This window comes from Galleria mellonella, unplaced genomic scaffold (assembly GCF_026898425.1).
Source record: "Galleria mellonella isolate WM207_F2 unplaced genomic scaffold, CSIRO_AGI_GalMel_v1 utg778, whole genome shotgun sequence".
Lineage (NCBI taxonomy): Eukaryota > Metazoa > Arthropoda > Insecta > Lepidoptera > Pyralidae > Galleria > Galleria mellonella.
Window position 1 is genome coordinate 2,452,153 of NW_026442150.1, and position 15,531 is coordinate 2,467,683.

General features: G+C 35.6%; 1 protein-coding gene across 1 annotated transcript; it reads right to left on the reverse strand.

Moving 5' to 3' along the window:
* Positions 1–2,549: 2,549 nt before the first annotated feature.
* LOC113510053 (uncharacterized) lies at positions 2,550–6,703 on the reverse strand. The gene is made up of 2 exons (XM_026893471.3): positions 6,243–6,703; positions 2,550–4,147 (listed from the first exon to the last, which is right to left on the reverse strand). Exons 1-2 carry the CDS (start codon positions 6,660–6,662, stop codon positions 3,794–3,796), a joined length of 774 nt encoding a protein of 257 aa, XP_026749272.2. The 5' UTR covers positions 6,663–6,703; the 3' UTR covers positions 2,550–3,793.
* Between the last annotated feature and the right edge of the window lie 8,828 nt (positions 6,704–15,531).

The window sequence follows — 15,531 nt, forward strand, 5'->3', positions numbered from 1 at the left end:
CACGATGGGCTGACTGACCTGCTCTTTCATTCTCACCTATCACCCCCACTGATGCCCCATCAGCGTACACCGTTAGCGCAGGCGGGGTTACCATTCCATTATCGTCCATTGAAAAAAAAAATAGGTTTAACCCTTAAAAAACCTGATTTTTTAAATTAAATTAATAATATATATAAGTATACCCTTTACTGTGTTGTACTAATGGGGAAAAATAGTAAAAAAATCAAAGCGATATTTCAATATAGTTAATATCTAGCATTCCAGATTTGAAATATTCATTAACGCACCCACTCCTCCCCCCCCCCTCCCACACACACACATATCTGGTCCCCTTCAAGTGGTGCAAAACAAATTCCTGCGACGAGTCACGGGGTCCCTGGTTCGTAGGCAACGTGGATCTCCATCGAGATCTCAAAATCCCCTCGACAAGGCAGTTTATTTAAGGAAGCGTCTAGACGCTACTTCGCCACAGCCAAATCATATCCAAACCCGCTCATTGTAAAAGCGGGCTCGTACAACCCACAAGGAGAATGTCAGGTGGCCTGAATTGAGGTCCGAGCCACTAGGGCTCAATCGGGCACACACCGCAATCCTTCAGCAAGAATTGACGCTTCGGTCGCGGGCTTGGAGTGCCTTCTGCACTCGCCTCTGCACACGCGCTCAGTGAAGCTGCAAAGATCATCTGCGGCCAACAGCAAAAACGGATCGAAAAAAAGAAATATTCAGTACTTGAAACACCATTTTTTGTTTACATTACATTCATTTCCTTTTATATTATTTGTCTTTTTGCGGATTACTTTGGGCCGTCTGATACCGCGGTGTACCCCATAAGGAGTCGCGGAAAACAATTAAAATTTCAAACGTAATATTCACGTTCTGTTTTAGGTACTTGATTATGTATTATTTATTTATTTTATTGTATCTAACCGATACCTAACTATAAAAAATAACTGGAACCGCGAAGGGCACGGGTTGGCAAAATATTTTTAACGTACTAAGAAGTTCGCGCCATGAAAAAGTTTAAAAAACACAGTACCATTATACTATGTCTATGGTTTAAATCATAGACTTAGTACTTTATAATGTTAAGGATAAATAACAAAAACTTTCTGTTATCAAAGCTAAGGATACCTTTTCAATTCGCCTTTACTTTTTCATCTTGTACTTTATTTTACGATAGACTTGCCAGTGCAGGTAAATCTTTTTGTAAATATAAGATTTCCTCACGCTTTTGTTCTACATTTGTTGTAGCCTATGAACATTTGAAAAAAGAAACGCACCATCCGCGCTCTTTAATATCCATGCACGTCGACGATATTGTTGTGAAAAAAAAAGGAATAAAAATATTATTGTTTCATCTATGGTATCTTGTAATTGTTTACTTTTTAATACTTTTTTCTTTGTAACCATTTGTTTTTAAACTGATGGCTTTCTGTTAAAGCATTAAAGCTGTTGGCAAAGCATTAATAAATTATAAAAAATACATACCTATAGAAAATACGGCGTGGGAACGAACACAAAAAAAAACATTCTTATTTAATAAAAATATTGTATATTTTTAATGTATTTTTTATACACTTTAATAACTAAAATTACATATCTTTTGTCTCTTTGAATAATTAAAAAAAATAATCATTTGAAGAATTACATTTGAGTACTTAATTTAATTAAAAATAAAATAGGTCTTTACCTATCTGCCTTTGTTAGTTTTTGACCGCTATTTCTACGCTAAGAACAAGGAATTACATAAAAGGAATGATAAAATAAAAACTTCATAGCAGGCTAGTGTATATAAAATGTTACACGGCCGTATAACCCTACCAAATTCAGATACAACCTGCTCGCATACTTTCTACATAAACTGTGTTGAATATATAATTTAGTAATGTAAAATTTGTCTTTGACAAATAATTGACATATCAAACATTTTCATACACTAGCCTGCTATGAATTAAGAAAAAAAAAATAGCAACTGATGGTGTATCTTTCGTCCTCTTTTTACTAATTATATTTGCATAAGAAGAAAGGAGGCGACCATATGATTTACAGTTTTTATTTTATCATTTCTTCTATGTAATTCCTTGTTATTAGCTTCTTCGCGTGGATTTCACAAGTAGGAAAGCAAGTGAAATTGTTCACTTGTAAACGGCGTAACAAGATGAATTTTTAAATTCAGGAATAAAGCTGTGAAAATTCTTTTCTCTTACATTCTTCACGACTCTGGAACGCGCTTCCTGATACCATTGAGAGACTACCGTATAAACCGTCTTTAAAAAAAAACATTCATGCTCACTTTTTTACTTTATCCAAACACTAAGTACCACCCACATATTATTCTTAATTTCTTGTATAATATATTTTATATATGTGTAAGTATATTTGTTATATACATATATATATGTAATTTTAGTATGTATGTATATCAATAATTACTAGTACCGCATTCGAGTATTCTGACATTTCCCTACGGTTGACTGGGAGAGAATGCTTTTAGCATTAAGTCCGCCATGTACATATACTAATGAATAAATAAATAAAACTGATTTAAAAAAAATAACAAAACATTTATTTTTTTAATTGTATATTGGGGTGCCGGTTTCTAGAAAACCTTGTGAGTTCTCATGCTCTATTGATAACTAGGTACATTACCTTACTAAGTATACCATTACTTGCTGGATAAGCACACGCGACCTAAATAACACATACTGACTCTATCTCTATCCTATTTAAGAGCTGCGCTCTTGTCGGTGGAGCTCTTGCCACTCACTACGATTTTCAGCGAGTCTCTTCACCTCTTGATACGACACGACACCAACTCCTTCCTTGATCTGCCTGATGTAACTATGTCTCGGTCTCCCTCTCCCCCTCCTTCCTTCTATTATAATGTTCATAAGTTTGTCGTGTCGTATCAAGTGTCCTAACATTTTTCCCCTTCTGTCCTCAATAGTTCAACACACATACTGACATGAAGATTATTTTAATTATGATGTCTAGCATCAAAGGTACTCTGCACTCACTATTTTTTTTTTTGATAGGTGAAAGTAGTATGGTAACCCCGCCTGCGCTAACGGGATACGCTGGTGGAGCACCAGTGAAGGGTGATAGATGAGAATGAAAACAGGCCAGTTAGCCCATCATGATGAATTCATCAGGAATTAACCATGATAGTTTCCAGGGGGAACCGCATGGAGGTCGACCTGGTTGGATATATTGCTAGCAATGGGATTCTCAGTCTCCATTACTAACAATCCCTTTCCCCCCTCTGCACTCACTATTTACCTCTTGTGGGTGCTGGAGCCCCTGATCACCTACGGAGTCGGCATCCCCGCTTTCAATAACTCCTATTTTTTTTTTAATGGATGAAAACGAAATAGTAACTCCGCCTGCGCTATCAGTACACACTGGCGGGGCACCAGTGAGGGATGATTGGTGAGGACGAAAAGACAGGTCAGTTAGCCCATCGTGACTAATTCAACGGTAAATTAGTCGCGACAGTTTCCAGGGGGAACCGCGTGGAGGTCGGCCTGATAGGGTGTATTGATAGCAATAGGGACTAGCCTCCCCATTACTAACAATCCCTTCCCCTCTATAACTCCTACTAAAACCCCTTATACCCAGATAGCAAGGAGAGGTCTACGACTCAAATGAGACGTCAGTTTTTAATCTATATGGGGTCAGTGACTGAAAATGACGTCAATATGACGAATTATTGCTACCTGATTTTTTTATGTATCTTATATGTACAGATTTTGCCTTATATTTATATCTACCTTCAATTTACAACAATAAGGTTTCATTCATTCGATACATTATTGTCTAATCTATAAACAGACTTTAATGGTTCAGAAACAGTGCTAGGGGTGGCTGCGTTCACTTTTACAGAGTGACGGTGTAGCAACCCTAACTGGCCCTCCATTATTACTTCAGCAATCGCCCTCTTTGCATACAGCCGCTGGGTGTTCTCCATCTTCCGAAGGTCGGCAGCACACGCCATGGCCCAATGGTAGTATTCGTCCTTATCTTCGTTTAATCTCTCGTATGTTAAATTCATACGATCATCTTGCCTTGCTTTTTTACTCTGTGCACACATAGCTGTATGAGTCGTGTCCCGACTCTCATTTTGATTTATGACGGTAAGACACTGTTTCTGTAAATGAAAAAGAAATTAAATCTTTTTTTTTTGTTTTATTATTTTTAATATTATAATATCGATCAGGTAAGTTGTAAATAGCGTTTATTTATTTATTTATATACAGGAAAACAAGGACTACATCAGAGCAAATAGATATAGTTTAGAATCACAAACCAACGGGTCTACCATGAAATGAAATTCCGAAATTTCGGACACAATTTCGTGTTTTTGTTTATACCAAAATCGGACCAATAAATGGAGTTTAACATTTCGTTCGTCATACATCCTATCGTAAAAGTGCAAAGAAACAATATTTTAACATTTTTAATATTTCCAAACGGCATTATTATGTAATTTTAACATCAAATTTCTGTTTCGTTTGGCTCCGAAATTTCGGAAAACATTTCATGATAGGCACTCAGGTCACTAATAGGTCTCCACAAATATATATATATATATATATATATATATATATATATATATATATATATATATATATATATATATATATATATATATATATATATATATATATTTTATACAACTTAGAATGGCAAACAATCTGACGGCCCACCTGATGGAAAGTGGTAACCGTCGCCTATAGACATGAGCTGTAACCATGGACATAACAGAGACAGGACAGGACTGTTTCGCCCATGATACCTCCCATGCGTTGCCATTCCTGAGGACTCAGGTGTTATTCCTCTGTACCCAGTAAATTCACGCCATATCCCACTCTTCAAACCGAAACACAGCCATGCAAACACAACTGCTTCACGGTTGAAACACGAATGGGACAGAGGTACCCAAGCAATCGACTTTTGTACAAAGTCTCCCTCTGGTAAATAGCAACAGTACAAATAGAAGACTCTATATATAATATAATATAATGTCATTAGTTAAATACAATTGTTCTTAAGAAAAATAATATAAATTATACATGTTACATCTGACAAAACAACATAATAATGAAGATCACACAATTATATAATGACATTACTATTTTACTTTGAATTTAGAATAAAAAGAAAAACATATAAAAAACAAAACGAACGTAGCAGTGTTTGTGCAAAGGACCTAACTCGTCATATGTCGCAGTTTCAAATCTGAAGCTACGACACTGATTTTCAGTAGGCCCTGATTAATATGTAACTCACGGACACACGTGTGCAAAAGATGTAATGTATAAATATATTAAGAATAATATATAAAACAGTGATAAATATATAAGATAAACACGGGAATAAAGATAAGAGATGTACATTAGAAATAGATCCAACGATGAGTCACATGAGAAAGACTATATGTGCTGGATCTAGTATTTAATTATATTATTATATATTTATATACTAGAACCAGCACATATTTTATAAACATAATAAGTGGTCCTTCGAGCCGGATTCATATTTGAAGTACTATACACAAAGTAATAAAATAAAAATAAATAAGTTTGTAAAATAAATCCATGGCTCATTACACGTTTTGGAATACTGCAAGTGTGGTGAGTAATTTATAAATAAAAAAAAAATTAAAAACAGGAATTAACAAAAAAAAATATATAAACAAATAAAAGGAAATAGGAAGAAAAAATTATAATTATTGAATGAAATACAAAATGAAAATTAAATGTAAATATTTAATTAAAATGTGGCCTTCTACATCCATACAATACGTATTCAAACAGGCTATGAATGAAAAAATTGCTTACTCAGTTGGTCTCTCGCTGATATTATATTTTTCGAAATTTTACCAAGAGACTACAGCATGGGGTTCTTCAAAAAAGAGGTAAAGAGGTTTCTTTAGGGTCGGCGACGCGCGCATTATATTATGTCCCTGGTATTGCAGGCGTTCATATGCTACGGTCATTGTTTACCATCAGGTGGGCCGTATGCTTGTTTGTCACCTTAGTGGTATAAAAAATAAGCATAAAGATGACTAGTGCTCGTAATTTGCACAGAAATGTACGCAAATTTTATATTGGCACTAATTCTGTCTCATGCCCAGATTTTTTTTTTATATCTGTCACGTCTATCTCCCATTGGGGTAGGCAGAAATAGAATCCAGGTTTCCTTTTAGTATAATATCGTTGAAAACCAAATTGAAAACTTACAACTTTCGGTTCTTCGTCCAGGCCATTTGTTCTCGACTTTTCTTCTACATTCTTAGGTGCCGAGTCCAACGAAACGTCTTGATTGTGCAAGAAATTCATTTCATCGAAGTACCACAGCGATGGTTTGTATGTAGAACCACCATGTTTCATAGAATGAATGTATTTTTTTAATTCCTTCCTATAATTCGTTCTCAGAATATTAAATTTCCTTTTCACGTCCTCTTTCTTCGCGTCGGGATACATTTCTTTGTATTTCGCTAAAAGCAAATCGTAAGCTTTAGTTTTTTGTAAACGATCGTGGTATATTTTACTTTTTACATTCCACAATGCCGGTAATTCGCGGTATAAATGGATACAGTCAACAATGAACTCTCTTTCTTTGCTCCTAAGAGCGTTTTTATCATCCACTATCTTTTCCATTGTAAGTAGGTGAGCGAGCGACACGTGTACAGCACTGCTTCGAGAAGTCGACTAAAAATATTGCGCAATCAACGCTCCAGCCGCCACAATAGGCGGACAATACACGTTCACATTGCTCAATAAAAGTTTAAAATTGCGCAATGTCCAAAGAACCAGAGGGAGACTTTGCACAAAAGTCGATTGCTTGGGTACCTCTGTCCGTGTTTCAACCGTGAAGCAGTTGTGTTTGCACGGCTGTGTTTCGGTTTGAAGGGTGGGATATGGTGTGAATTTACTGGGTACAGAGGAATAACACCCGAGTCCTCAGGAATGGCAACGCATGGGGGGTATCATGGGCGAAACAGTATACTCTGTTATGTCCATGGTACTGCTCATGTGTATAGGCGACGGTTACCACTTTCCATCAGGTGGGCCGTCAGCTTGTTTGCCATTCTAAGTTGTATAAAAAAAAGGCATCTGGATTTATGGCATTCTATTTCAGCTTTCTAATGAATTTAATGTACGTATTTATTTAATATTAAATGCAATTAAATAAAATGGTCTCATTCTTGGACCGTATTATGCTTGTGTTCGCCCAGGATGTTGTAATCATATGTCGTGCTATTATAACAAAAAAATATTAAATATATTTGTACTTAATATTATAAAGATGTGTATGCCCCGACATAGAATTGGCCACCCCTTTTTTTCCGTGGGTGACGTAAGAGGCGACTAAGGGAGCGCGAGGGATGGGCCGCAGCGTCCCTCTTAAAACATCTCTAAAAGTCTAATATTAGTGCTTTGCTCTTTTGAGGGCGAAGCATTAAACTGAGTTGTGGCCATTTTGTATTGCTATTTTTTTGTATATGTATGTTGTAATTTGTGTACTGTAAGTAATGCAAATAAATTATCTATCTATCTATCTATCTAACTGCGATTGTCAACCCGGCTGCCAAGCGTGGCAACTACTGGCAAAACTCCCCTAATGGGGAAGGCTTATGTCCAGCAGTGGACAGTTAAGAACTGAAATAATAATTATAAAGATGTGGTGGCCTATTCTACGCCGTGTGATTCCAGCATAGGATAGGCCATCCCTTCCATTCCTGTAAGTATCATAAGAGGCGACAAAAGAAACTTAATGGTAAAGGGATGGGCAGTAGAATCCCTCTTAAAACATCTCTAAAAGCCTAACTGCGGTTGCCAACCCGCTTATCTTATCTTATATTTGAATATGGGGTCAGCCAAGCTGTTGCACGTCGACCCATCGGGATCTTTTGTGCTTCCCCCTGCCTTATACCATCATTTCATAGATCCTATGTGTTACCTTAACGATATCCCGCGGTTTAAGATATCTGTAGTCCCCTGGCTCTGGATAAGCCGTTCCCAATAGACCCATACGAATCGCAGTTGCACATCAAGTGTTCCATGGATTCCGACTTCTCCCCGCACAGTCTGCACAGTGTGTCTGAAGATAGACCCATCTTGTGTAGTATATGCCTTATTGGCATATGTCCAGTTAGGGCACCCATAATGAGTCTTGCCTGTTGTCTGCCACCGCTGTAGATGAGTTTATCCCATCCCTCAACACTGCCAACCCGCTTGCCAAGTGTGGCACTTACTGGCGAAACTCCCCTTATGAGGAAAAGTTATGTTCAGAAACAGACAGTTAACGGCTGAAATGAAATGAAAATTATGTTGTTATGAAAATTACAATAACCTAATCCCAAGTATTATTCATTTGCTAATTAAAGCTTTTTGCCTATCAATCTGCCCGTGTGAAGCCGGGGCTGTTCGCTTGTAATCTATACTTATAATAAATCTGTAGAGAGGTCAATTCTGTACATGAAATATATTTGCAAAATAACTATCAGCGGGTGAATAGTGATCGATACTGATGACCAAAATACAATCAGTAAAATTTTTGTCTGTCTGTATGTTCGTTATAGTAACAAAAACTACTCGACGGATTTTAACGAAACTTGGTACAATTATTGTTTATACTCCTAGGCAGGTTGTAGTATACTTTTCATCACGCTACGATCAATAGGAGCAGAGCAGTGAACGGAAATTTTGGGAAAACGGGAGAAGTTACTCCATTTTTAAGCTTCCGTCGCGTGTGCAGCCTTAATGGCCACTTTTTAAAATGTAAAAATGTCCACCCGTGCGACGCCGGGACGGGCCGCTAGTATATAATAAGCAAATAGTCATAGGGGGGAAAGGGATTATTAGTAATGGAGACTGAGAATCCCATTGCTAGCAATATACCCAATCGGGTCGACCTCCTCGCGGTTCCCCCTGGAAACTATCATGGTTAATTCCTGATGAATTCATCATGATGGGCTAACTGGCCTGTTTCCATTCTCATCTAATTTACTAGGCCATTAAGGCCACTTTTTAAAATGTAAAAATGTCCACCTAAATAAAACTGTCCAAATAAATAAAACTATGTTTGGCCGGGTTTCAATTTCATTACTGTCTGTAGTGTCACATGTTGTTGCCATTTAAACATTAGGTAAAAATTACATTTAAAAGTATTACATTATTTTAGAGCTCCACATTGTAATTATGAAATATGTGACTGTAAAAAATACTCATTTTGTCTATTAATTAAAATTCATATATGGTACTTACATAAACATTTGTTTAATTATGTACAATAAATCTTATTTATAAACTACGTGATAAAAAAAATTTTGCATCGTGGGAATTATCCTATTAAATATTATTATTATATTAAATTGAGTTTATTTATTCATTCTTCGGCGTATTAACTACTTTACAAATTGTTATTAATATTGAAGTATTAATATTATGTATGGAGTGTTATTTGAGATAAAAATGGGTATAGGCTACTTTATATCCTGTCAATCAAATCCTAGTCACGTGAAAGAAGTCGCGAGTGAAAACTAATTAACTCATAAATCGATCGTGTACAGACTTCCTAAGTTATGTCTCGCTCTCGCGAAAACATTGACGCGCGTACTGGCCGTCAATGACAGTCAATGTTATTGATGGCCAGTATTTATTAGGTGAAATTATTTGTCCATAGACAAAACGATTATTGTAAATTATGGACAGCACCAGACCCGTGTCACTTCGTGCAAAAAAATTTTGTATAAATCTATGCATTTAGTTCATATTTTTAACAGTTCTTAGAATTTGAAAATTGCATTTCTGTTTTGTCAAAGGTTTATTGAAAGAGAATGCTATATAGCATTAGTCCTTCTTTTTTACCAGACATTTTGTTTCTGTAATATAGTCAATAAAGAATAAATAAATACAAAAAAAGCACAATTCATAATCTTTCTATGATTTCTATAGTCTATGAATCAATCATATTACCTTTGGTCTCACAGTGCAATGACCGAAGTGATTGTCAATATTAAAACGAAACGATCAATTGACATTATCAATGGATCTGTCAATGGGCTTAAATTAAATGATTTTTTTTATCAATTACCTTCAATCTTGTTATTATGATTGATGATCACTATTTCAATGGTACAAAATAGAAAATACCAGAGATAGTCTTTTAAAAAACACCATATACCGATGGCGTAGTCACTATCGTTCATTAATAAGGTCGAGATATATATATATATAAAAAAAATAGAACGTCAACAAGACAATTATAGTTTTATCTATGCCCTTACCTTAAGGACATCTAGTTAAACCATTCTAAATTAAAAAAAAATCTGTTGATCTATGTACCTGACAGGTTTGTACGATAATTTTTAAAAAGACCCGCTGATATAAATTGCAGTTTTTTTTTTAAATTGCAAGAATGTAGAGAAATTCACCACGAGATTAATATATTGTTGTGATTATTAGTAAATTATAAAAAAAATAGTATTGTTATTTGAGTGTAGAGATTGCTACTAACATTAAGTCCACCTTTTGTACCATTCGTATATTCTCTTGATCAATAAAGTTATTTAAATAAATAAGTAAAAAACTAAGATATAATAGTATTTTTATATAATAATACTATTTATTAAGAATACGCGATAAACAGAAAATATTTTTGATAAAAACAAGAAAAGTGCGTGTAATAATTTTTTTTTTATGCCGCGAAAGTGGCAATCAAGCATTCAGCCCGATTGGCGGTAAACGGTCACTACCTATAGTCTATGGATGCCTGCAAACAGGGTGTAAGCATCTAATTTTGTAAGCGTCAATGTTTTCCAAATTTACTGGGTACAGAGGAATAACACCTGAGTCGTCAGGAATGGCAACGTAAAACAGTATACTCTGTTATGTCCATGGTACTGCTCATGTCTATAGGCGACGGTTACCACTTTCCATCAGGTGGGCCGTCAGCTTGTTTACCATTCTAAGTTGTATAAAAAAAAAAAGAATTTTATATTCGCAAAATTGCTGCCTCAATACAGTATTTTAAAGAATTTTTACCTCGTAACGTATAAATCTTTAAAAACATAGTCAATTTGACAAATTTGATCATGCTAAGCAGCGCGTACTAATCTAGTTATTGAGCTCACAATAAATTAAAACAAGTATTAGTGGAATATTTTTTAATTTTTACAACTAGAATTTACAGACGGGATAACCCGCTCTCAAAGCTAAGTGTTACAGATACATTAAAAAAAAAAAGTTATGCGATTATATTTTAAGCGGTATGTACACTCGTTTTCCTCATACACTGTAGAATAATCAATAGAATTAAATGAAAAGGTAACATAGTTTTGATAACATTATTTATTTATTTAACTTCACGTACGTATCTACTTTTTTTTTACTGGATATACTGATATTCCAATACATCAACAAATAGTCTTATATTAGAGTCATAGATAAAATTATTTGTTTTTTTTGTTTCTTCTATGGTTTGTTATTTATTTTCAATAAATATTATACTGTAAAATCTTTATTGTACATAATTCAAATTGAATACTTATAAATGATTTAACAATACAATGGAGGACTTGTCCTATAAAGGGATCTCTTACAGTCAACCTTTGAGAAGCTGAAAGAAAACTGTAGAATGTATAAGGGTAATAACCATACAATTAAAGATAAACTAAATAATACCCAGTAAAAAACTGTTTGGTAAAGTGCTTGGGTACCTCTGTCTCATTCGTGTTTCAACCGTGAAGAAGTTGTGTTTGCATGGCTGTGTTTCAGTTTGAAAGGTGGGATATGGCGTGAATTTACTGGGTACAGAGGAATAATACCTGAGTCCTCTGGAATGGCAACGCATGGGGGGTATCATGGGCGAAACAGTATACTCTGTTATGTCCATGGTACTGCTCATGTCTATAGGCGACAGTTATCACTTTCCATCAGGTGAACCGTCAGCTTGTTTGCCATTCTAAGTTGTATAAAAAAAAAACTCGGGGAAAAGGGGTTGTTAGTAATGGGTCTAATGAACTCATTGCTAGCAATATACCCTATCAGATGGACCCCCATACTTCTGGAAACCATCGTGATTAATTCTAGTGGAATTTGTCATGATGGGCTAACTGTCCTGCTTTCATCGTCACCTATCACCTCTCACTGGTGCCCCGCCAGCGTATACCGGTAGCACAGGCGGAGTTACCATTCCGTTATCACCCATTAAAAAAAACTCTAGAACTTTTCTTCCCTATAGGTTGCTAATGTTTGCTCGAACTATGGGTCACTTTAGTTTTGCGTGCGTGCATGCGTGCGTGCGTGCGTGCGTGCGTGCGTGCGTGGATGCGTGCGTAAATATCGTTTGTACTCCCTGACTGATGTCAATGTAATATAGAAGAAACATATATTTATTATAACGTAAGCATCATCACAACATAACCTTCAAGAAAAGTGTATATTCCTTTTTAAAAGGCCGGCAGAACACCTGCAATGCCGCTGGTGTTGTGGGTGATCATAGGCGGCGGTAGTCACTTACCATCAGGTGAGACGCATGCTCGTTTGCCCCCTGTGTTGTACAAAAGAAAAGCATCCACTGAGAAGGCATTTTTTCAAATTATGCATTAAAGTGTTTCCCACACATTACTGCGCGTCAAAGCCACAAGCCAATACCCAATTAACGTCTTAATTATTTAGGTACAGATAATTTAAATAATTTTGGATGTTACACGCATTCCAAAAATATGTGAAGGCCATAAAAAAAATCCAAATTGATTTATTCAAATGTTGTTTGATGTAAAATTAAGCCTGTATATAATTAGGCAATGAAAAAGTGTTTCGAATTGAACAAGTCTATCTACGGGCAGTTAACTTCATTTTTTTATATTATTACATGTCTCAAATATGATCTGTCGATGACGATTCGTGTTTGTAGTATTTTTGAGTTCCCTACCGAGGTTTTACCTAGAGATTACAATATGGGGTTTTTCAAAAAAGGTATATTAAGATTTCTTTAGGGTCGGCAACGCGCACGTGACGGGGGGAAAGGGATTGTTAGTAATGGAGTTTGATAACCCCATTGCTAGTAATATGCCTTATTAGGTCGACCTCCACGTGGTTCCCCTGGAAACCATCGTGAACAATTCTTGTTGAATTCGTCACGATAGGCTAACTGACCTACTTCATCCTCACCTATCATCCTTCACTAGTGCCCTGCCGGTGTATACCGATAGCGCGGGTGGGGTTGCCATTCCATTATCATCCATTAAAAAAATAAAGCGCACGTGACACCCGTAGTATCTCAGGTGTCTATAGACTACAGTACCGTCCTGTTTGCCACCTTCGTAGTATAAAAAAAAATAACGTCACCTTAATTTTTTTATGTGAGTGTTAAGGATAGCCTTGATTCCAGACAAATTATCATACTGAAAACTAGGCAGCATGGTCTCCGACCTTAGCCTGTTTCATAACGGAACAAACGTACTAAAAAAAATTATAGCCTCGTCTACGCTATCGAAATATGCTGGCGGGGAGTTAGTGAGAAATGAAAGGTGAGGATGAAAGTTGATCCGTTATGATTAACGTACCAGGAATTAAGCAGGACCGGTACCGCGGGATGGACATTAGTTTTGATTTGTTAATTAAATGTGTGTGTTTTTTTTTATGGGTGAAAATGGTATGGTAACCCCGCCTGAGCTAACGGGCTGAGTGCGGAGCACTAGTGAAGGGTTGTAGATGAGAATGAAAACAGGCCAGTTAGCCCATCATGATGAATTCATCAGGAATTAACCATGATAGTTTCCAGGAAGAACCGCGGGCAGATCGACCTGGTTGGGTATATTGCTAGCAATGGGATTCTCAGTCTTTATTACTAACAATCCCTTTCCCCCCATTAAATGTGTCGTTAGCTTTGCAATATTTTAAGGCAAGTAAGAATGAATGAATGAATGGTTTATTTTCTCTTCACAAAAGGTAGTATAAAATGACAACTTGAGGTACAATTTGATGCGAAGACCAAATTTGTGAGAGACTGGTGCTTGCAGTAGGTTTTGAAGAGCCTGTGTTACAAATCACCAGTGCAGTTAGACATCTCATCTCACAATTGTGTGATGAAATGTCTTTGTTCTGTGTTTATGGCTAAATTAAAATGTTGATGTACCTCGCCATTGTTTTATATTTATTTATAAATTAAACTAATTTAATTACAATTTCCATTATTTATATTATGTTATTATTCATATTGTAAATATTTTTACTCATTTAATGACATTTAATAATTTAATTATATTTTAATGTTTATCAAACACAAGGCATGCTGTGGTTGCCTATAAATGTAAGAACAGTTAGATCTAATCTACCAGTGTGTTGTATTGAAATGTTTCGCTGTATCTTATGTTGGTAATCCTATAAATAAATAAATTCTTTTAATTAGGAATACTTAATATGTAGCAATATCTATATATCGTAGATACAATATCTATATATTAGCCCAATAACAGATATATCGGTTAATGTCGGTAAACCAATATGTAATGCCATAATGAACAACCAGATTGAAATGAATATAAAGATTTCACTGGTATGGGAGATATCAAAATGGATAATGACCTTTTCTCAAACATACTTGGACATGTGAGCATTATTTTCACAGTCTTCTTCGTGATAAATCAAAATTGCCGTACTGTCCAGATACATGCGAAAAGTATCTGGCCAAAGCTGTATAAAAATCCATATCTATCGTGTTTTGCGGTCAGATAAATTACTATGTAAACTCATATCTGTCCTGTAATTTAAAAATGGAATGACCTTTTACTTCGAAACATGGCTACCAAGGAGGTAACTAATAAAAGGTTTTATTTAAATTTCGAACTGGTTTGCAAATAGAAAGCTGTTTATTGAAAAAAAAACAAAGGAACATTATGGCGCGTGAAAAAATATTATTGTTCGTTATTCGACATTGAACTTAAAAAGTAAATTTGTGTTTTTTATTTCCGCGCATTGTTTGAGAAAAGTACTATACAAGCCTTGGCCACAACTAGGCATTGATGGACTCACGTATGTGTGCCTCGGTTGCGCCTCGGCCCACATTTGCACGTTCGTCCATCAATGCCTCAGTTGCTGGCCACTGCAGTAATGTACTATTTTCGCCATCAATGTCCAGAAGAACCCAATATATAGATTTTGGACTAATACTGATACCAGCTATGGTTATTTTTAACGTATTTCATGTCATGACCATCATTAGACAACCCGTGAACGTCCCTCTACTGGGCGTAGGTTACTACCTACTACCTACTTTTACCATAACGGCCAATCGATTTGTTATAATTTTCTTTTTTATTGTACTAATAAATTACTTTAATTAAGATATGTATATTATATGAAATATATATTTTATAATGTTATTATATACTTATATAAAATGTAGATTCTTTTGAAATACAATAGTTTTAATTTACAAAAGAAAAATTAATAATCTGTCTGTCTGTGCGGCATTTCCGCGTTGGATTGCCATAGATATCCTTATTATATATATATATAT